The sequence below is a fragment of the Oncorhynchus clarkii genome, chromosome 6 (genome assembly GCF_045791955.1).
Source record: "Oncorhynchus clarkii lewisi isolate Uvic-CL-2024 chromosome 6, UVic_Ocla_1.0, whole genome shotgun sequence".
Classification (NCBI taxonomy): Eukaryota; Metazoa; Chordata; class Actinopteri; order Salmoniformes; family Salmonidae; genus Oncorhynchus; species Oncorhynchus clarkii.
In genome coordinates, this window is record NC_092152.1 from 24442102 (window position 1) to 24465879 (window position 23778).

Below are 23778 nucleotides of genomic sequence, written 5' to 3' on the forward strand. Positions count from 1 at the left end.
AGCACTCAAGGCACTCCAGATATTTCTAATCAAGAAATACTGTCATCACATAACGTAATCATAAAAACATAACCTTCAAATTGATTGAAAACGGTTTCATAAACTAGTTTCAACATAAAGTGTACATGGCTGGTTTCTAATCAGTCCATGTGAATGAGTGATTGCAAGTTCATGGAAGTATTCTGAAAGTGCTTATGAACGGTATACTGACAATGGCTCCCTGTCCTCTATGACGTTGATTATTGTAAGTGTGTGTGTTGTTCCTACCTTCTCCATCCTCGGGGGCCTCCTCCTCGTTGCCGCTGGCCCCGGAGCCCTCCATCTCCTCCTCCTCGGCAGCAGACGGGGCACTGGCCTCTTCACTTTGTAGAGCTTTGCCTTTACGCCGCGCCTTACGCTCTCTCTCCTGGGTGAAACCCAACACACACTAAATACCGCAGCTTGGGAACAACACGCTATGAGAACCACAAGGTAAATGTGCCTACTGCTGTCTGTAACTAGGAGGAATGGCTTGCACTAAGATAGGTGCATTACTAGGTCAGACTATAGGTTTCCTTTGAAAGAGTTGATCATTTAACTGTTCTAGAAAGGAAGATGAGACATTACCGATTTCATTTTATGCTGCTGCAGAATCTCGTCGAGTTTCTGCCTCTTCTTATAGTTGAAGTAGAAATTCTTGCACTGGGACACAGTTTTGGAGCCCACCATCTTGGCGATGGCTGACCAATTCCTACCATACTGGAGAAGACCTGGAAGAAACATGGACAAGGATTAGACTACAGCACATGCAGACAGGCCAGGACTTTATTACATAGAATAATCATTTAAATCTAATTTACTACATGAAGAACAACGGTCTGTCAATAAACATCTGTCAGTTGAGTCCAATATATTTTCCTCCCTCCCCTCCAGCTCAACAGTTTTGTCAAATTGCATAATCACACCATGTGTTGTTCTTAGTTGAACCTGTCATATCAATGTAACTAATGACATCCCTAATTCTCATCGCTGGGCTGGGGTCATTCTGATAAAGACTGGTGCTTTGCCCGGTCAACCACATGACAGTGCCTTACACAAAAGGCTAGAATCCCTGCTGTGCCCAAAGTTGAGACAGATCAACCTGTCTTGGGACCACACTGCTACTGTGTGAGTGAGTGAGTGAGTGAGTGAGTGAGTGAGTGAGTGAGTGAGTACGTTCGAGTTGACTGCATCCGTGATGCATTGTGGGTCAATTGTGACTGATTGATCTACAAATAATAATGAGTAGCTACTTATGATACAAGGTGATTTGTAGAGTAGTCAGTCGGCAGTCGCCTGCAATGGTGGTTGCAATGTGGAACAAGCCCAGTGTCCAGTCAGCTAAGGGCAGCTCATTAATAGTAGCCACTGTAAGGAGCTTACAACGCCCAATTGTTTCCTGTGCCAGCCTGACAGCTTCTGGCATGAGGAAAGACTCTCGTGGGCCAGGCCACGCTCCGTTATCAGTGGGCATGGACCCACTGAACAACTTCCTAGGACAAAAAACTTTAGACATGTGTTCCCAAGATAATATCTCCAAACGGAGGCAGTAGAACAACAATCTAACAGCCACACGATAAGACAACACTTTACAAAGCACCAGGCCTGCACCATCTCCTATCCATCTTTTATTTATTTACCTAACAAAAGTTTACTACAGGTTAAAAGTACCACCTCAACAGCAGGTGAATGTAGGCCATGTTTGTGTAGTCTCTTTCTGACAGTTGACTCGTGCACTTCCATATTGATTGTGGCAAGAGAGGCCTGTAGATCCCTTAATGTTACCCTGGGGTTCTTACAGACTTCTATGAGCACCTTTCAGTCATCTCTTGGGCTGAATTTGGTGGGACGATCTGTCCTAGCTAGACTGCCAGTGGTCTGGAATTTTCCACATTTGTAGATGATCTGAGGGACAGAGGAATGATGTACTTCGAATTGCTTGGAAATGGATTTGTAACCCACTCCCAGACTCATGGTCATCAATTATGTGTCTTTTGAGGGCCTCGGATAGGTCTTCTGATATTTGCACGGTGTTTTACCACATCCTCATATGGTTAAAACCAGACTAAGTTTCTAATCTTTATGGAAGGCTGGACCCTCCCAAGGTACTCTCTAATTATTTCCTAATCATTTGCACCTGTTTTGGTGCACCTGATCCTAATTTTTCCTGCTTGAGGAAATTACATTTTTGTTTATTTTAATTGCATAACATTGTCAAAGTACATTTGTGTGTGTTATTTGTTAAATTGGGTTACTTTCATCAATGAATGTGGTTGCAATTTAGCTCAAATATCCATGTGTCCAAATATAATAAATACATTTCAAAAAGACCACTTTCCAAAGGGTGTACTTAAGTTTTCACATGACTGTATACACACAAACACTACCTCAGTCCAAGGCTTGACTGTCATATTCCCTCTCAGGGCCTGTGTGAATGTACAACCCATCAAGTGTTAAAACTAGACTGGGTATTTCATTTTAAATATTAATTACAGGTGTGGAAGGCAAAGCAGGAGAGATGTGAGAGACAGAAAGAGACAGCGGGCCGGACGACCAGGTTCGTTCCAAGAGAGAAGAACACGTGATCAACACCTATTAACCTTTTACAGCCTTGTCCCGGGGTGCAGGGAGACAGCCCACTGAGCCCAGAGCACACAAGTCCAGCCAGACACCCTGCTACGTGCCACACCAAGAACGCACACACACACACACACACACAAGAACGCATATACACACACACACACTTTGCTCTACCCAGTGAACCTGAAGCAATAACACTGCAATTAATTCACTGGAAGTCAAGGGTCACTTTGTTACGACTCACTTTCACAGATCCAGTCCATTCAGTTTAACCAGAGCACAGAAACCATCGCAAGCAGCTCCAGTTCCATTGGCCTCAGGTCCTGGCCAGTGGAGCAACACACAAGAGGAAGCAGGCATCCAATCAGCTGCTGCTCAGCTAGAGCAGGTGGCAAACTCAATCAACCAATTACGATCCTCCATTTCCATAAAAGCTCCTCCCATCGACGGCACAATCAACACCTAGTCAGGGCCGGGGAGTGTCCTCCTTCTCATGTGCTTGTCATTCCAGCTGTCCCTCGTGCCCCTGGTCTGTATCACGCTATCGGCAGTCTGATCTCTGTGGAGAAGGCAGGTAGTGATTCCACTCCAGAGGGGCAGAGAAAGAAAACAGCTAGGCTCCAGCTCAGCCTCCACACCCCTCCTGCTGGCCTGATACTAGAGCCAGTGTCAGGTTGACATGCTCAAAACAGCACATGCTCTGCGTCTTGCCTCTCCCTTGCTTTTTCCTCGCCCTTTCACTTCCCCCACACTCTCGCTCGCTCTCCGTCAGGGCTAGTCCGTTGTTCTCCGCCGGGTCTTTCCCCAATGGCTGCTGTCTGGGAGGACTTTCACAGGAAAGTGGGACTGTGGGGCGGTGCTATGTGCTCAGCTTCTCTCTCCCCTCATCTGATCTCTCCTCTATCTTTCCCTTTTTTCTCCCCTCTCTCACACCCCCTCCCTCCCTCTTTCACTCTCACTGCCAGCAGGCAGAGCTGCACACACACACACACACACACACACGCACACACACACACGCACACACACGCACACACACACCTACATAAACACCTACACACACACACACACCCTCCCTCAGTCTCTCTTTTTCGCTTGCTTACTCTCTCTCTAACACATACACAGCTAGTCTGAGGGTAAACAGAGGAGAGAGTGAGAGCAGGGGAGTTGAGCTAGAGGGACAATGGAGGAAAGGAAGAGAAAGGGGGAGATGATGTTGATACCATGAGAAAGCATAAAGGGTTTCACATTTTTCCTGACTGACCTGCTTTTCATCCTGAATGTGACCCCTCTCCAGTCTACAACAACACCGAGAAAGGGAGAGAGCGAAAATGAAAAAAAATAATAATCTTCCACAGCTCCTGCCAATCTGGGCCTGTGCCATCTCAGGACACACTGACTGGGAGGCCAGAGGAGAGAGTTTGGAGCGCGAGAGGAAAGGGGGGAGAATGCTCTGGCCTGATCCACTCCAACAGTCCAGAGCACAGAAGAACACAACAGAGAGAGCTCTACCTACTACTCCTTTAAAAGGACCTGTACAGTACTACCGCAGGCATGGAGGGAGCGACCCGATTATCCAGCTGCCTGGCTGCCCAAGTAAGCCTGCCAGATTAGAGAACTTACATAACAAACACTAGCCAATGAGCGAGTACACACACACACACACACACAACCTTACCTGGCTCTACAGTGCGACCATTTTAATCGCATTTCCGCATTAAAAATAGATGTGTGTGAACTGAAAAAGTAACGTATGAGCATATGTGCGAGTTGTGATATACAGCAAAAAGGTATTTCTGCCGTTTTGTTTCATTGCTGGTAGCTAATCACACAAAGAACTAGAGTCCCATATATCTCACCTCAAGCAGCAACAGTGCCTTGGGCGCTCTGCGCACTGTGAGTGAAGTGCTGAAAGATTCATTTAAAAAAGTGCACAGGCATAGAAGTTGGTTGAATTTACCCGAAAGTCTACTAAACGTGACTGACTCCTGTTTCTTGGTTATTTACATCGTTTTGTTTACCGGTCTCTCTTGGAAAAGAGATATTATCTCAATGAGAAAAAACATGTATAAATAAAAGTGACTGACTCCTGTTTCTTGGTTATTTACATCGTTTTGTTTACCGGTCTCTCTTGGAAAAGAGATATTATCTCAATGAGAAAAAAACATGTATAAATAAAAGGTTAAATAAATAAAAACGTTGTTTTTCAATGTTAATTTGAGCTTGCTCAACTGCTAGGGAAGAGACGTCAGAGAATCTTCTCTCACAGACAGACCTGGGCGTCCCACCCAATGATGTATATATACCCTGTATTTGTGATGTAACTTATTGGCCGATGAGCACCTTTGAAGCCACCAGTCGGCCATATTGGCACTCCCCAGTAGGAGCAGTCCTCCATAGTAATGAATGGAATTCTACAGTATTTCAATTAAATGTTTCAGGGACAAAATTACATGTATTTAAGTATTTAGTTGTAGTGGGGACAGTAACATTAGTATGTTATATATTATTTTATTTTTTATGTTTAACTCAAATAACATAATTGAAAAGTATGCTTTTAGGTGTCTGTAATATAATAAATGTGTCAAAAATGAATCTAGACATTAATAAATGCATTTCTATTGCTTCCAAAATATATATCTTTTTACAATGGAGGATGAGTGTCAAGACGGAGGTGTGCTTCGGAGGAGGTGTGCTTCCAAACATTGCCCTTGTCAGTCCTCTAGTGTATATATAAATGATTGGTCCCACCACATAACTGGCCAGCCCCTTAAAGGGGCAGCTGAACATTTTTCTTTCACCTAAGTGACTCAAATATTTAAGGGTACATTGTACTTGATTGAGCATGGCACACTCCCAAAAACTTTTATTCATGCACTTTTAATAATTTCTTATAATAAAAACTCTCCCTCAAATACATTAATTGTGCTCCTAAATGTATTTGGGTGCTCCTAAATTGTTCAACTAAGGCGCGCATAGAGCCCTACCTTAATTACACACACCACACTAAAAGGGATATACAAGGACAAGGGAGGGAGACTTAACAAAGTTCTACAATCCCTTGTTAAAGATGCCAGGCTTTTTGACCAGGAAAGACAAGGGCAATCCGTCGAAGTTTGTGGCCTTGCCATCCCATGGGGGATTCCTGGCACTGCCACGCTGTAATGCTGCCATGCTATGAATGTCATTATTGAGATCTTTTTAGCACAAGGGGACAAACACATTAGCATGAGGAGATGTAAGCCTCTTAAAACATATACAGGTCAAGCGCCTGGAAGTGGAGTGTGCACCTTGACTGTCGGGCTGGCATTACATTCAGGCCAGGGTTAGGGGAGCGGGGCTGGGCTGGGACTGGTGGGCTACTCTACATATGAGGAGCCGTGGAGGGGGAAGCCCTTTTGGCAGGCATGGTTACTGGCTGATGAGCAATGGCAGAGTGGGGTGGGGGTGGGGGGGTTAAATACCCCCCCCCAACAGACAGGGGCCCTGTGGTTGTGGTTACATAAGCCCTTCATAGAAGCCCAGCTCCCACTGGGCTGCAGGACTAATCCCCTGGGATGCAGCGGCCCACTAATCCCAGTGCAGGAGAATGGAGTTGAAGACATTAAGCAGGATTACTACTCAGGGCCATGTTCAAGGGCCAGCGCCAGTCATTACAACAACCCCCAGAGACAGAGTCTGCAGACTGCCAGCAGCAGGAGAAACAACACCACACCACGAGACAGAATGACTGGGTGTCTGGCTGCATAGGATTTCTCCCTTCACTAGCACATTCATGGTGATAAAGGAACTTCTTTAGAAAAAATAGTATTACACAACAGATCGGCAAGTGCTCTGCTGAATCACAAGACGGGTAGTAGTCATACCCAGAACTGAAAATCATACAGAGAATCCATGACACGTCATCAAAACAGGCCAAAACCGTCCCGCAAGGTATTTTTTGGGGGGGCCCCCCCAAAGTTTTTCGGTAAAGTTTTTGAGGAAATCTGTTCCCAAGTATTCCCATAAAAAAAGAGACGTATGTGATCTTGTCTCAAAGTAATCAAGTTAAGGAATGATTGTTATTGTCAAATACAATATTTTATTGGGCTTAGTTGTGGTCAATTTGCAGAGTACAAGTTATTATAATTACGTTGTGGCCATCGACCATACACTCTGCAGGTGAATCTAGTTACCTACCACTGCTGTAGACTGAGCTGTGTGCAGCACACGCAACACAACTACACCACAGCAAAAAGACAGGCAAAATCACAGCCACCTTCTCTCTGCAGGACCCACAGTCCAGGCGGGGCCAGGGTAATCTTCAGTCAAAGACAATAAACAGGCCATGTAAAGAGTAAACAGACTTCTGCAGTTGGAGCTGTTCTAGCCAAAGATAAGAGGGGGGGACTTTTACAGTGGCTTCAGAAACAGCCATGGCAGGCGTGTAGGACACAGCCCTGGGTCAGGCAGCGGAGCAGCGACAGACAGACAGACAGACAGACAGACAGACAGACAGACAGACAGACAGACAGACAGACAGACAGACAGACAGAGACAGAGAGAGACAGACAGACAGACAGAGACAGACAGACAGACAGACAGACAGACAGACAGAGACAGACAGAGACAGACAGAGACAGACAGAGACAGAGAGACAGACAGACAGACAGACAGCACGTGGCTGCAGCCTAGCCCATCTGACAGGAAGTCACAGGCACATGCACTTGTCACCACTTTCGAGAAAACCTCGCCAAGCTAATTCTATGGGCGGTTTTCTCTTTGACAAGGAAAGTTTTCTTTTGAATGACAATGGCGCTGCTGGGTCGTATTTCAAACACAGAGGTAACTTGTTTTTTGTTCGATTTTCTTTACCTTTTTTGGCGGTTTCCATCTCCTCCTCAGTCCATCGAGAGCTCTCATTCATCTCCAGATTGGCTGAAAGGATAAAAGCAGAACCACCACGTTAGAAAGCGGGCAGGAGGGAGGGGGAGGGGAGTCTCAAGTAGACAGAGAGAGCGAGCGAGCGACTGACCGAGAGAGAGAGGGAGAGACAGAGAGAGAGAAAAGAGAAAAGCTAGGGGGCAGGGTTGTCTTTGCTGCTTGCTGGTGCAGCACAGTAGAGCCGGTCGACAGGGGCTGTTAGTTTAAGAGGAGAAAGTCAGTTAATGATTAGAGACATAATAAGTGGTTGTTCCAACTGTCTACAGTAGGGACCAGCCTGACCCTGGCAGAAGAGAAGACAGGAAAGAAAACGAGAAGAGGAGAGGAGCTGTGGTTTTAGTGCTGTTGTGTCCTCTCTGTAGGGCTGTGACGGGCACAGTAACAGCAGGCGAGGACGGAGAAACAAGCCCAGTAACAGTGAGAGGAGACACTAGAGATACTGATCAGAACAGAGCCCCTCTGGCTGGATCAGGCCACCTGGGGATTCCCAGGGACAAACCCACAGCAGCAGGAGCAACCAACCACTCACTGAAGTGTTGAAACATCAAAACCCTAATCGCCTACAGCTACAGCGTGTGTGTGTGCGTGCATGCATATAAAGGCAGCCTTGCAAACTGCAGAGAGAATAAAAAGCTGAGACAGATGAGTATTGCTGCCTTAATGAGTACGTTCGGGATACTTTAAAGAAATTAGACGGGGAAACTCGCATTAACGCCCATTGTGTACGTTGCCCTACATTGTCAATGAGCCATGTGGTGCATTCTGGGCAATTCTGTGAAGGGGAGTGCACTCCAAGGAGTGAATAGGAGTCAATTGGGTGCTAGCTGTACATAGTCCATCTGTAAATAGCCCACCCAATCTACCTACCTCATCCCCATACTGTTTTTATTGACTTTTCTGCTATTTTGCGCACTAGTATCTCTACTTGTACATCACCATCTGCTCATTTATCACTCCAGTGTTAATCTTCTAAATTGTAATTCTTCACTACTATGGCCTATTTATTGCCTACCTCCTCATGCCTTTTGCACACAATGTATATACAGTGGGGAGAACAAGTATTTGATACACTGCAGATTTTGCAGGTTTTCCTACTTACAAAGCATGTAGAGGTCTGTAATTTTTATCATAGGTACACTTCATCTGTGAGAGACGGAATCTAAAACAAAAATCCAGAAAATCACATTGTATGATTTTTAAGTAATGAATTAGCATTTTATTGCATGACCTTAGTATTTGATACATCAGAAAAGCAGAACTTAATATTTGGTACAGGAACCTTTGTTTGCAATTACAGAGATCATACGTTTCCTGTAGTTCTTAAACAGGTTTGCACACACTGCAGAAGGGATTTAGGCCCACTCCTCCATACAGACCTTCTCCAGATCCTTCAGGTTTCAGGACTTTCAGCTCCCTCCAAAGATTTTCTATTGGGTTCAGGTCTGGAGACTGGCTAGGCCACTCCAGGTCCTTGAGATGCTTCTTACGGAGCCACTCCTTAGTTGCCCTGGCTGTGTGTTTCGGGTCGTTGTCATGCTATATTTTTGTCTCATCAGACCACATGACCTTCTCCCATTCCTCCTCTGGATCATCCAGATGGTCATTGGCAAACTTGAGAAGGGCCTGGACATGCACTGGCTTGAGCAGGGGGACCTTGCGTGAGCTGCACAATTTTAAACCATGACGGCGTAGTGTGTTACTAATTGTCTTCTTTGAGACTGTGGTCCCAGCTCTCTTCAGGTCATTGACCAGGTCCTGCCGTGTAGTTCAGGGCTGATCCCTCACCTTCCTCATGATCATTGATGCCCCACGAGGTGAGATCTTGCATGGAGCCCCAGACTGAGGGTGATTGACCGTCATCTTGAACTTCTTCCATTTTCTAATAATTGCGCCAATAGTTGTTGCCTTCTCACCAAGCTGCTTGCCTATTGTCCTGTAGCCCATCCCAGCCTTGTGCAGGTCTACAATTTTATCCCTGATGTCTTACACAGCTCTCTGGTCTTGGCCATTGTGGAGAGCTTGGAGTCTGTTTGATTGAGTGTATGGACAGGTGTCTTCTATACAGGTAACGAGTTCATACAGGTGCAGTTAATACAGGTAATGAGTGGAAAACAGGAGGACTTCTTAAAGAAAAACGAACAGGTCTGTGAGAGCCAGAATTCTTACTGGTTGGTAGGTGATCAAATACTATGTCATGCAATAAAATGCAAATTAATTACTTAAAAATCATACAATGTGATTTTAGATTCCGTATCTCACAGTTGATGTGTATCTATGATAGAAATTACAGACCTCTACATGCTTTGTAAGTAGGAAAACCTGTGTATCAAATACTTGTTCTCCCCACTGTAGACTTTGTTTTTTCTCTACTGTGTCATTGACTTATTTATTGTGTAATTGGCTTGTTTATTGATTATTCCATGTGTAACTCTGTGTTGTTGTCTGTGTCACACTACTTTGCTTTATCTTGGACAGGTCGCAGTTGCAAATGAGAACTTGTTCTCAACTGGCCTACCTGGTTAAATAAAGGTGAAATAAAAATAGAACAAAAATCGCTCAAAAACCCAACATTAGCATGAATTACGTAAATAAAAAGCACAACATTACAAATCTTTTCCGAGATGTGAGATAATGAACTTGTTCTCTGTAATATCGTATAGCTTTGAAATCGTGACATTACATAGTTGAGGAAAATAAGCACACTTTGACTCATAATCTGACTTTTAGAAGGGATTGCGTGATGATTATCTTAGCGACCGCATGACGCAGCATAACAATGTGAACGCGATTGATCGACAGTCTGCTGGTATTTTATTACGATCCTCATTAGCAAAAGTAGCAGTTCCTCTTCCTGCGGTCCCCACAAAACATGACATAATACAGAACATCAATAGACAAGAACAGCTCAAGGACTGAACTACATACATTTATGTAGGTTCATTATACGTTCCTCCATTCACTGGCCATTGAGATTCCCATCTCCTCATTTCTTAAAGCATCCCTGGTATTTTCTCATTAAGTATCAATTTATTGGCTCTCTCTTGTTTAGGCAAAAATTATCTTAAAGGCACCTTCCAGGCCAAGGTGTGTGTGTATTCGGTGCACGTGTGTCAAATTGTTTTGAGACAGATCTACAGTGCACCCTTGTGGTGTGGGATATCAGAAGGGAAATAAACACAGCAATGACGGGAGTGTTCATGTGCTCAGTTCACATTAAATCAGGTGGACCTACTAAACAGACATGCTTCAGCAATATCATGGCCATATTTTTCCTTCAAACATACCGCCAATCAGCGACATTTCAGACCAAAATATAGACGTTAAATATTTCTGCTCAAAGAGACCCTGGCCCTTTCGGTTTCTGAGTTGTGTGATGAAAATGTAGTCAGGTGAAAAGAACATTGGGTGAAGATGCAGTGAAAGACATGCGGCAGTGTAGACTATAGCAGTAGTGTGAGACGTACCGAGTTCACCGCTGAGCGGCGGCGTGGCGGTCTCCTCCACCTCGCTGGTCATGGAGCGGGTGATGCGGCCCTTGCGCCGGCCCTGGCTGTTAGCCGTGCGTCGACCCTTTAAGGCCACCGTGGGCTCTTTGTCTTCCCCGTCCTCACCAGAGGTATCGTCCCTGCAGGGAGAGTGTCAGTCACATCATGATTACCCTCTTCCTCACTGCCTGCACGTGTACTGTTTAGTTTGTTAACTTAAAACCTGACAAAGTGCAGAGGTCTGTCTGGGTTAAAAAACAGAAAATAACTACAGTATGTGCCAAAGCACACACAGACGTGCACAGGCATGCGCACACACAGGCCTCAAGGCTCAGGAGAGAGTAGTTTGGAGTTTTGCAAGCAAGGCGATATATCCCGTCAGTGTCATGGCAGGCTAACAGATAAACAGTGATTTTGTAGCCGGTGTTCATCCATTCATTTTCACCTGGTCCATTATTCTAAGGCGGCCCTGTCCTGCTACCTTGCACACCAGATATAGCAGTGCCAGTTGTGCCAGGGGTTACAGGCAGCCACCACAGGGGTAGTGGGAGTCAGGGACTCCTCTGCCTGCTCTCCTCAGCCCAAGTACTGGAAGCACCGAAGATTCTTCATCATGATCAACACCACTCATTCAGACAGGCAGGACAACTCCTGTTCACTGTTCTGTTTGTCAGCAGCACCAAACAACTCCAACTTGTCCAACCTCTATTCAGAGAGCTGGGAGCGTCACTAGAAGATTGGACATGATGATGATGGACTTCCATCCTTCACTGCTCTTCCCTGTGAAACATGCGACTCTCATGAAGACAACAACACTGCATTGAGTGAGTGCTGTTCCACTGCTCACATAGATTGCAGTGCTCAGCAGCACTGACACATTTCACCATCCTCCTATCCATCACGCTGGAACTGTGCCTACAGAGATGCCAGTGCAAGGCAGCATCACACAGCAAATCACACACTCTGGAGCTCCCAGCTCTGGAGACTTGCTGGATTATTGTAGCAACCGACAGTGCAGTAACGGTGTTGCTAGGCTGTCAATCACATCACTTTTCCTCCCATCGAAAAAGAAAATAAGTATGGAATCTTAAAAATGTGACTTTTGGTAGCCTATTGGGAGTGAGAGAAGAAAAACAGGAAAACAGCTGTTTATAAAAGTAGGAGGAGAAGGATTACGCAACAGATCGGCTAGAGTTCTGCTGAATTACAAGAAACGTATTAGTCACAGCAAGAACTCAAAATCATACAGAGAATCTATGACACGTTATCTAAACATGGCCACAACACAAGAACTAGGGCTCACAGTGAAACCGCATTTCGTCAGATATGCAAAGAGTATCTGAGGTTAAAAACGATCATTTTCACACCCAAACATGAAATAGACAAGAGGAGTACCATTTATATCTAGTGAAACACATAGCATTGGCTGCATTCTTATCTCTTCAATATACAGTGCATTCAGAAAGAATTCAGACCACTTTTTCCACATTTTGTTACGTTACAGCCATAATGACAAAGCGAAAACAGGTTTATTGAAATGTAAAATATAAAACAGAAATACCTTTCTAACATAAGTATGAGATTCAAAATTGAGCTCAGGTGCATCCTGTTTCCATTGATCATCCTTGAGATGATTCTACAACTTGATTGGAGTCCACCTGTGGTATATTCAATTGATTGGACATGATTTGGAAAGGCACACACCTGTCTATATAAGGTTCCACAGTTGACAGTGCATGTCAGAGCAAAAACCAAGCCATGAGGTCGAAGGAATTGTCCGTAGAGCTCCGAGACTGGATTGTGTCGAGGCATAGATCTGGAATTGTCTGTAAAGCTCAAAGACAGGATTGTGTAGAGGCACATTTCTGCAGCATTGAAGGTCCCAAAGAACACAGTGGCCTCCATCATTCTTAAACGGAATAAGTTTTGAACAACCAAGACTCTTCCTAGAGCTGTTCCCCCGGCCAAACTGAGCAATCTGGGGAGAAGGGCCTTGGTCAGGGAGGTGACCAAGAACCCGATGGTCAGTCTGACAGAGCTCTAGAGTTCCTCTGTAGAGTTGGGAGAACCTTCCAGAAGGACAACCATCTCTGCAGTACTCCACCAATCAGGCTTTATGGTAGATTGACCAGACTGAAGCCACACATCAGTAGAAGGCACATGACGGCCTGCTTGGAGATTTACAAAAGGCACCTAAAGGACTCTCAGACCATGAGAAACAAGATTCTCTGGTCTGATGAAACCAAGATTGAACTCTTTGGCCTGAATGCCAAGCAACACATCTGAAAGAAACCTGGCACCATCCCTACGGTGAACCACGGTGGTAGTAGCACCATGCTGTGGGGATGTTTTTCAGCAGCAGGGACTGGGAGACTAGTCAGGATTGAGGGAAAGATGAACAGAGCAAGAGAGATCCTTGATGAAAACCTGCTCCGCAGCGCTCAGGACCTCAGACTGGGGCGAAGGTTCACCTTCCAACAGGACAACGACCCTAAGCACACAGCCAAGATAACGCAGGAGTGGCTTTGGGACAAGTCTCTGAAAGTCCTTGAGTGGCCCAGCTAGAGCCTGGACTTGAACCCAATCTAACATCTCTGGAGAGACCTGAAAATAGCTGTGCAGTGACGCTCCCCATCCAATCTGACAGAGCTTGAGAGGATCTGCAGAGAAGAATGGGAGAAACTCCACAAATACAAGCTTGTAGTGTCATACCCAAGAAGATTAGAGGCTGTAATCGCTGCCAAAGGAGCTTCAACAAAAAAGGCCTTACAATTTGACAGAGTATTTTGTGTAGATCATTGACAAAAAATTACAAATTAAATACATTTTAATCCCAACAAAATGTGGAAAAAGTCAAGGCTATGTGTGTGAATACTCTGAAGGCACTGCAGGTTTAATACTCTGAAAAAATGTAATAAGGAATCTTAAAAATGTGGCTTTTGGTAGCCTACTGGGAGTGAGAAAAAGAAAAACAGCTGTTTTTAAAAGTAAGAGATGATGACCTTTCCTGATCTAGTCAGGGTTATGATGATGACCTTTCCTGATCTAGTCAGGGTTATGATGATGACCTTTCCTGATCTAGTCAGGGTTATGATGATGACCTTTCCTGATCTAGTCAGGGTTATGATGATGACCTTTCCTGATCTAGTCAGGGTTATGATGATGACCTTTCCTGATCTAGTCAGGGTTATGATGATGACCTTTCCTGATCTAGTCAGGGTTATGATGATGACCTTTCCTGATCTAGTCAGGGTTATGATGATGACCTTTCCTGATCTAGTCAGGGTTATGATGATGACCTTTCCTGATCTAGTCAGGGTTATGATGATGACCTTTCCTGATCTAGTCAGGGTTATGATGATGACCTTTCCTGATATAGTCAGGGCAAACAAATCTAACTTAATTTAGAGAGAGGAAGGCAAGCAAACTCACTTCATTACATCCTCCTTTTCTTCCCCCTCAGTCTTCTCCTCCTCCCTCTCTCCCTCCTTCTCTTTCTCCTTCTCCTTCTCCTCCTTGTCCTCCTGGCTGCTGCGGTTCACTTGTTGTTGTTGTTGCTGTTGTTGCTGCTGCTGTTGTTGCTGCTGTTGTTGTTGCTGCTGTTGCTGCTGTTGTTGCTGCTGTTGGCCATGCTGTTGGGGTGGAAGAAAAGACGACAACATTTAGTTAGTTACAAACATGATCCCTGGTAACAGGAAACATGGTGTGAACACGCGCACACAGACGCGCATAAGAACCTATATACACACACAAAAACATGAGCTGTGTAGTAGTGTTGAGGTCATTCTGCCATCAATACCAGTAGGTACACCACAAGGACAGCCCATATGTCTTCCTTCTTCTGGCACCCAGAACCACTTCCTCTTCCACTTCCTGTCTGTCTGGTCTCAGGTTCATATCATTAAAGAAATACTGCAGACTGCCAAAGACCTGCCACTAACACTGTTATAACTGGTGGAAACTACACTTATTTGAGCATTGTAAAGGACAGTTGCCTCAGTATATGGGAGTTGTGCTGTGTGCTAAGGTATTTTTCTTACAGCTCTGTAAATGGTTTTATAGCTAGAGGTGAAGCCAATCCAATCCCATGTCTACTTTAATAACAGAGTCATCTAGCTCTGGGCATGGAAACACAAAAAAGGCAGAGAAAGAGAGTAAGAGAGGGGGAGGCTAAATCAAAATGGACCTTTCTCACAGGGATACCTTCCTCCATTTGAACCATGTCACTAGAGTTGATGTCCCACCTCTCTCAAAGATTAACTCAACCCAACGCAAATAAAAGCCATAACACTGATTGATTCTCCAGTGGATAAACATGGTCTCCCTCGCTCTCCCCCTCCCTCTCTCCCTCCTTTCCTCCCTCCCACTGGGAACCTGGAGACAACAAACAGCAGCCCAATCATCTCAATAGACTGCCATTATCTCTATGGAGTCATGCACCTAAACAGACCGAACAGCAAACTCACGGCCATTCACAGGTGTCTTAAGAGTCAGGCTCAGGCAGGTGATATCTAAAAGCCTGCTACTGTATCTCTGCTCTGCTACTCTGCTTTACAAAAAAATATCTATATATATATTAATCAAGGCTGGGCGCTGATGAGCTTTTTTGTTGTTATTACTACGTACTCACCCGCCTCTTGTTCTCTCTCTAGGTGTCATTAACGTTAGCTGTTGTGGTCCTGTTGAGCCTTTTCCTCTACTCTCCCATTTCCCTCTCTCTTTTCCTACAAATCTCTCACTCGCCGACTCCCTCGATTCCCTCCCTATGTTCTTCTCCCTGTGTTATTAGCATTAGCCCCAGTACTCAAGCAGCTCTGTTAACGAACCCGTAGTGTTTGTGTGCTGAGCTAAACGTTCACTAGATAGGTAATGAGATGAGGTGTCTCTGGGAGAAATGAGGAGACACCCAGCCACGACCACAGAAAGGTTGCTGGCTAATTAATGCACCATTTCATTAGCACCCACCACACCGCCGTTGGATTAAATGCCTAACACCCGATCTGGGCCTAAGTAATAACTGGGAGCTAATTAGCAATGGAAACCACCTGTTTTAAAAAAATCTTGTCAATACGGACACATTAGTGCTGACATGAAGGGGGAACACAATGGCACGTGTCACATAATCGGTGTGCTGCTTGCATGATGACCTATCCTCTAGTGATCCCACTGCTCAGACAGAGTCCCATGGGTATGTTACCTGGAAGGAGGAGATGACTAAAAACGATTTGTTTGACCGTTTTATGTATGGGTTAATTGTCAGCGTAGAGGACCTTGTGCATTCAGGTGAAATAACAACTCAATGTTTATATCCCAGGACAAATTAGCTAGCTACAGCAAGCTAGGTAAATAGGACAAATTAGCTAACAAGTGCAAGCTAGCTAGCTAAATTGCCATTAATGTTTAATGCTGTTCGATCTGTCCCCAAATTAATGTAATTGGTTCAGAGTTTGTTTTGATATTTTAACCTGTGTGTCGTGATCACGTTTGGGGACTAAATGAATGTATGCACAATGGCGCACGTGCGGTTCCATGTAAGGCTGCATGATGCGACTCGAATGATGATTTGAAAAAAGTTTTTGAAAAAAGTCGCTTGAAAGGCATGAGCTCTGCTTTGCTTTATTGAGTAGGCTGTACACACTTCATTAGTCTCTCATTCACTATTTGACAGACACTTGGTAATGCCTCGAATTTCACGGCGGTATCCCCTTTGTGGCCATAATGCACCCTAAAAAAAATCCATGATTTTGCGGCCAGTGGCCGTTGTGCCCTTGGCCCGGAGTGCTGCGTTGTGCCTGAGTGCTGCACGCTCCGAAGCACCTCTAACTCACATGGCTCTCAATCATGTGATCGGGTCTTTCTCACAGGATACAAGTGAAGACAGACATCAGGGATGCAACTGCGCGCATCCTTATCCAATTCCGAGGTGCATTTTGAAGACATTGGAAGAAATGTCCACATTTACTTTTCATCAGCCAACAAGATGAGTAGGCCTAATGAACAGCAAAAGCACTAGCCTATGTCAATCTACTATCGCTCATAGTACAAAAGTGTGCCTATTCTATTCTGTGTGAGAAATAAATATTCCAAACCTAGTCTGGGACAGTTGTGGGATGCAATATATCCTTAAGTAATACAACCACTAGCATCCCCAAAAATTATTTACGCAATGTGGCTGACGCAACAGATCAGAACGTTTATCTTACAATGTTGAAACTATTTGGCTGTCACATTATAAGCGCAGCAATGCGCATATAGCAGTAGGCTATAAGCGTGAATGTTCCATTAGTGGGAAAACCCCAATATCAAAAGTGACCACAAATGTAATTATGCATGTAATGCTTTTATTATAAATGTGCATTTTTGTGGTGAAAATTATTTTCCCAAAACATGAAACTCACACATGTATGCCAGTTAGGCTCTAAACCCCTTGTAAAAGCAGATTCATGTGCTTAATTTTAAGAAGTTATTTGGCCACCTTAGTTGTGATACAAACCGTATACACCAAAACATATAGGCCTATGGGCTAGGCTACATGAGGTGTGCGACTATGATTAGAAAAAGTCACAAAAAAAGGCAGTTTCTATTGCTGGGCATCATTCACAAGTGATAATATATAATTCACAAGTGATAGGCTAATATTGTCCCCCATCAGACTATTCTTGATTTAATCTCGTCTTTACATACACTACCAGTCAAACGTTTGGACACCTACTCATTCAAGGGTTTTTCTTTACTTTGACTATTTTCTACATTTTCTGTAAAATAATAGTGAAGACATCAAAACTATGAAATAACACATGGAATTATGTAGTAACCAAAACAAATTTTAAACAAATCAAAATATATTATATATTTGAGATTCTTCAAAGTAGCCACCCTTTCTTTGTCTTGACAGTTTTGCACACTCTTGGCATTCTCTCAACCAGCTTCATGATGTAGTCACCTAGAATGCATTTCAATTAACAGGTGTGCCTTGTTAAAAGTTTATTTGTATAATCTATTTTCTTCTTAATGCGTTTGAGCCAATCAGTTGTGTTGTGACAAGGTAGGGGTGGTATACAGAAGATAGTCCTATTTGGTAAAAGACCAAGTCCATGTTGTCAAGAACAGCTCAAATAAGCAAAGAGAAACGACAGTCCATCATTACTGACATAAAGGTCAGTCAATACGGAAAATGACAAGAACTTTGAAAGTTTCTTCAAGTGCAGTCGCAAAAACCATCAAGTGCTATGATGAAACTGGATCTCATGAGGACCGCCACAGGAAAGGAAGACCCAGAGAAACCTCTGCTGCAGAAGATAAGTTCTTAGCTTTACCAGCCTCAGAAATTGCAGCCCAAATAAACGTTTCACAAAGTTCAAGTAACAGACACAACTCAACAGTTGACTGACTGCAGTGAGGAGACTGCATGAATCAGGCCTTCATGGTCAAATTGCTGCAATGAAACCACTACTAAAGGACACTAACTAATAATAAGAAGAGACAGGCTTGGGCCAAGAAACACGAGCAATGGACATTAGACTGGTGGAAATCTGTCCTTTGGTCTGATGAGTCCAAATTTGAGATTCTTGGTTCCAACTTCCGTGTCTTTGTGAGACGCAGGTGAACGGATGATCTCTGCATGTGTTGTTCCAACTGTGAAGCATGGAGGAAGAGGTGTGATGGTGCTTTGCTGGTGACACTGTCTATGATTTATTAGAACTCAAGGTACACTTAACTAGCATGGCTATCACAGCATTCTGCAGCGATACGCCATCCCATATGGTTTGCGTTTTGTGGGACTATCGTTTGTTTTACAACAGGACCCAACACCTTCAGGCTGTGTAAGGGCTATTTGACCAAGGCGGCGAGTGATGAGTGGCCGCCACAATCACCTGACCTCAACCGAAATGAGATGGTTTGGGATGAGTTGGACAGCAGAGTGAAGGAAAAGCAGTCAACAAGTGCTCAGCATATGTGGGAACTCCTTCAAGACTGTTGGAAAAGCATCCCAGGTGAAGCTGGTTGAGAGAATGCCAAGAGGGTGCAAAGCAGTCATCAAGGCAAAGGGTGGCTACATTGAAGAATCTCAAATATAAAATACATTTTGATTTTTAACACTTTTTTGGTTACTACATGATTCCATATGTGTTATATCATATTTTTGATGTCTTCACTATTATTCTACAACATAGAAAATAGTACAAATAAAGAAAAACCTTTGAATGAGTAGGTGTGTCCAAACTTTTGACTGGTACGGTACACTAAATAATATCTGCGTGAAATTTGTTTTGATTTAGAATGGAACATTATCATGCACGTGTCTCGAAACACGGGCAGTGAAAGAAACACATGTCATCTATGCACTTAAACAGCGAATGGAGGAAGCTTTTCCCGTGGTTCATTATCATGCCAGCCAGGTAAGCTATAGGCTTGTTGTAAAGATAAGCCATGTGCTTAATATTAGGAAAGTTGACAAACAAATATAGTAGGCCTAGTCTATAGAAAGCTTATGGGATCCTCCTCTTTTTAGTAGATGCCATCTCTCTGTTTTCTCGCGCAATTGCATAACCTGTAGAAATGTTGCGCAACTTGAGCTCACATGACGTGTTTGATCAAATTTTCGATCACATTTGCATCGATGTCAGAGTGATTAGAGGGACAACAGAGTGCTGAGTACCAGGCAGTTAGCAAGTCTGGAAGGCTACTATTGACCAGCAGCAGCAGCAGAGCTTGGAGAAGCCTAATTACCGTGACTAAATGGTCACGTGGAATTTGACTGCCTTTATGACCCGGTGTGGCGGTAATACGGTCACAGCAACAGCCCTAGGAGTGGTTTCAAGTTGTTCAAGTTAAGTTCTGTAACTACAGTACCTGGCTCCTGCCACGGCGCCGGTAGTTCCTGCGCACAATGTTCTTGTAGTTCTCGTTCTTTTTGGTCAGGTAGTAGAAGAGGACACATTCTGCCACCGTCTGAAACAAAACACAACATTACTAGGACCTCATCTCCAAAACAATATGTGAAAAAGACTACTCATGTGTCAGGACTCAGGGTCCATCACTGTGCATGGAGTGAAGGATCTTCCAAACTGTACCTTTCTCTCCAGGAAAGAAGCAATCAGGCCAAAGTTTTTTGGGTGCTGGATGAACCTGTGACACAGAGCAGACAGATTAATATGCTTTTTATTTTTTAAATGATCTAATCAATGATCTGGAAGCATTCAGTCTTTTGATATGCAAGTAAATTGAGGAGTGAGTGACGAGTGAGTGACGCATGTGTAGTTTGGTTGATGGGAGAAGAGGCTCTCATCAGTGCTGACATCACAACACAGTCCCACATCCATCTCTCCAGAGATATATCACTCTATTATTCATCTAACGCATGCTCTCATCAACACTAGCTTAGAGCTCCCTCACCATACTTTTATCAGCACATCCTGACGAACATTGCTCGATATCCCAATCGGATAACACAGACAGTACTGAGCATTGCTTACATCTCTTCCAACTCTCTCTTATTGATGTGTTTTTATATGGGCTTAGGCTGAGTGGACAAGACAATCCAGACTGCAGCAGCAGGCATCACATCCGCATCTCTCTCTCTCTACTCTTCTCTCTCTCCCTCTCCCTCTCTGCACAGGGGAAGCATTTACAGTCTCTGATCTCCGTCTGTGGGTTCGGTTTGACTGGTTGATGTATCCTCCATTTCTCACAAAGACGGAAGATTAACTTCCTCAACAACTCCCTGACCTTTGGATAGTTCACAATCTCAGTCTGATTGCTATCAGAAAAACGAAACAATGTTTTGTCTACTACTGCACAGCACACACTCCTGACATTCTAGGCAGAGTAATTCTACGGTGTGTACAACATACTTCTCGCGGAAGGTGTCCTTCTCCTGTTCGCTCCACATGTTCATGACCTGCCGGTCCTTGTACACCTTCATGGGGTCGTCCATCAGGCCGTTCATGTTGATGAACTTGATGCGCTGCTGCTCGGCGTCAAACAACATGGGAGGGATGACCGCAAGCTGGCGCATTTGCTTCTCGGTGTTCTGACACAAACACGCACCCGCACATGTTTGTAAACAAACAAACAAACAAACAAACACACACACACACACAATCAGACAAACAGACAAGATGTCTTGGAGTGAGTACACTGTAGTGTACACCAAGGCAGAGCTTTCCAAACATTAGGCTGAGATAAACACAGTGTATAGAGACAGTGGTGGTGAGACAGTCGAAGCAGTCGTGTTTTGTTAAGTGTGTAAGAGGTCATAAGATGTAGAGGAAGTTTGAGGTCGGGGAGGAGGAGGGGACGAGAGAGATGCTGCACGCTTGGTGTGAGCAGTCAGTTCTTATCCAGATGTAAGGAACCACAGCTGAGTGGGGCTGACCTTACAGATAAACACTGGCCCTGTATTGTACTCAGTGTGATGACTAGCCTTTCCTGTGGAACACTCAGAACACTCCCCCCTTCCACGGTCAGAGTAAAACCTCTTTGGTTGTGCAAGTGGCAGAACTATAGTCTATTTACTCTGTGTGTGTATTTGTGCATCTGTCTGGATCACATTTCACAAATCATCACATGCTTCCTGAACTAGTTCTAAGTGTTATGCAGCTACAGTAACTGTGTCCTGTAACTTACGTGTGACAAATACATTAGTGCTTGAGTGAGTCAAGCAACAAGCATGACAAGAACACTGTATATTGAGAGATGGGAGAAATGGCTGGTCCAGAGGGGAGAGAGGGTGGAAGGAGAGGTGAAGTGTAAGAGCTCACCTCTTGCTCTGATATGCCGTCAACGATCTCAGAGACCTCGTGTTCACTGCGGGCTGCAGATGAGGCCAGTCCTCCTCCACGCTGCCCCGCCCGGCTGCTCCACACAGGGGGAACACAGAGGACATGTCAACACACTGCAGGTACTGGAACTGAGCTCTTCCTTCTTTGACATCACACACACACACACACACACACACACACACACACACACACACACACACACACACACACACACACACACACACACACACACACACACACACACACACACACACACACTTCTGCTCATACTGTAATCAAGCAACAACTCAACGGAATGTAATAAGACTTTGTTTTAACAGAATGGAATGTCTTGGCCTCCCGGGTGGCGCAGTGGTCTAGGGCACTGCATCGCTAGCTGTGCCACCAGAGACTCTGGGTTCGCGCCCAGGGTCTGTCGCAGCCGGCCGCGACCGGGAGGACCGTGGGGCGACGCACAATTGGCCTAGCGTCGTCCGGGTTAGGCCGGTAGGGATACCCTTGCCTCATCGTGCACCAGCGACTCCTGTGGCGGGCCGGGCGCAGTGCGCGCTAGCCAAGGTCGCCAGGTGCACGATGTTTCCTCCGACACATTGGTGCGGCTGGCTTCCGGGTTGGATGCGCGCTGTGTTAAGAAGCAGTGCGGCTTGGTTAGGTTGTGTTTGGGAGGACGCATGGCTTTCGACCTTCGTCTCTTCAAAGCCTGTGCGGGAGTTGTAGCGATGAGACAAGATAGGAATTACTAACAATTGGATACCACAAAATTGGGGAGAAAGGGGGGGTAAAATTGTAAAAAAACCCACATCTCTTATCTTATGTTTTAAATACAGCACACACAACCTAGAATATTGAGGAGGAGCAGGAGGCCCCGGGGCCTTGACTCACCTCTGCATGCGCTCCTGCAGCTCTCTCTGCTTGCGGATCTCAGGGAACTGTTTCTCGTAGTACTCTCGCACCTTGCTCTCCTTAGCCCGGCGCCGGGGGTTGTTCTCAATGCGCTCCACCTTCTTCTCCCAGGCCTCCATCAGATGGTCATAGCGCTGGCAGAACTTCTGTTCCTGAGAAGACGAACAACCAGGTCAATCACCATTTCAAAGAACCTAACTCATACCAAATAACAAGTGTCCCTTTTTTCTCCTCATATCAGGATGTCATTAGAACATCTGAAATAGCATGTGCCACAAACCAGAATTCAAAGGAAATATGCCTAGTAGTTGAGCAACGTGAAATCTGTGAAAAGACCAGTAATACACTAATAATATATATATACACTGTATAATACACTAATAATATATACACTGTATAATACACTAATAATATGCTGTTGTTCCTACCAACTCATCATGCTGGACCCAGGTTGCATTCTCTAGCCCTATTCCCATGGAAGGTGACTATGGTGATGAACATAATTGTTTACATGTGCTCTATTCCCTCCTCTTGGTTTCTTTAGTCCTCTAATCTCTTCCTCCCTCCCGGTCTTCTCAGCATGCTTGTCCATGCGGCATACTACACTGTGCTTCTGCTGAATGTAACCTTGAGTCATGACAAGAACAAAACTCCATATTGTTCCAGCTCCTCGGCGAGGCAGGCAGTAAAGCAAACCATTAACCCTGGAGGAGACATAGGCTTCTGAAGCCTCTTAAAACATGTCTCCGCAGGCCGCACTCTGAAACTATCCCCTCTCCTGCCTGGAGCTGGCCTGGGACCTCTACTTACACTAAGAAACTATCCCCTCTCCTGTCTGGAGCTGGCCTGGGACCTCTACTTACACTAAGAAACTATCCCCTCTCCTGTCTGGAGCTGGCCTGGGACCTCTACTTACACTAAGAAACTATCCCCTCTCCTGTCTGGAGCTGGCCTGGGACCTCTACTTACACTAAGAAACTATCCCCTCTCCTGTCTGGAGCTGGCCTGGGACCTCTACTTACACTAAGAAACTATCCCCTCTCCTGTCTGGAGCTGGCCTGGGACCTCTACTTACACTAAGAAACTAT

General features: G+C 44.8%; 1 protein-coding gene across 10 annotated transcripts in view; it reads right to left on the minus strand.

Moving 5' to 3' along the window:
* Window positions 1–23778, minus strand: part of LOC139410851 (nuclear receptor corepressor 2-like) — a 184285-nt gene that overhangs the window by 41653 nt on the left and 118854 nt on the right. For 6 of the 10 annotated variants that reach the window (XM_071156429.1, XM_071156434.1, XM_071156438.1 and 3 more), the window contains exons 10-19: window positions 22670–22842; window positions 21767–21863; window positions 20858–21036; window positions 20078–20132; window positions 19857–19955; window positions 14436–14635; window positions 10983–11143; window positions 7450–7512; window positions 607–749; window positions 268–406 (exon numbers count right to left, since the gene is read on the minus strand). In XM_071156429.1, coding sequence (XP_071012530.1) covers window positions 268–406; window positions 607–749; window positions 7450–7512; window positions 10983–11143; window positions 14436–14635; window positions 19857–19955; window positions 20078–20132; window positions 20858–21036; window positions 21767–21863; window positions 22670–22842 — 1309 coding nt within the window. The remainder of the gene's footprint in view (window positions 1–267; window positions 407–606; window positions 750–7449; window positions 7513–10982; window positions 11144–14435; window positions 14636–19856; window positions 19956–20077; window positions 20133–20857; window positions 21037–21766; window positions 21864–22669; window positions 22843–23778) is intronic. The other 4 variants (XM_071156439.1, XM_071156430.1, XM_071156431.1 and 1 more) reach the window with 3 other exon arrangements.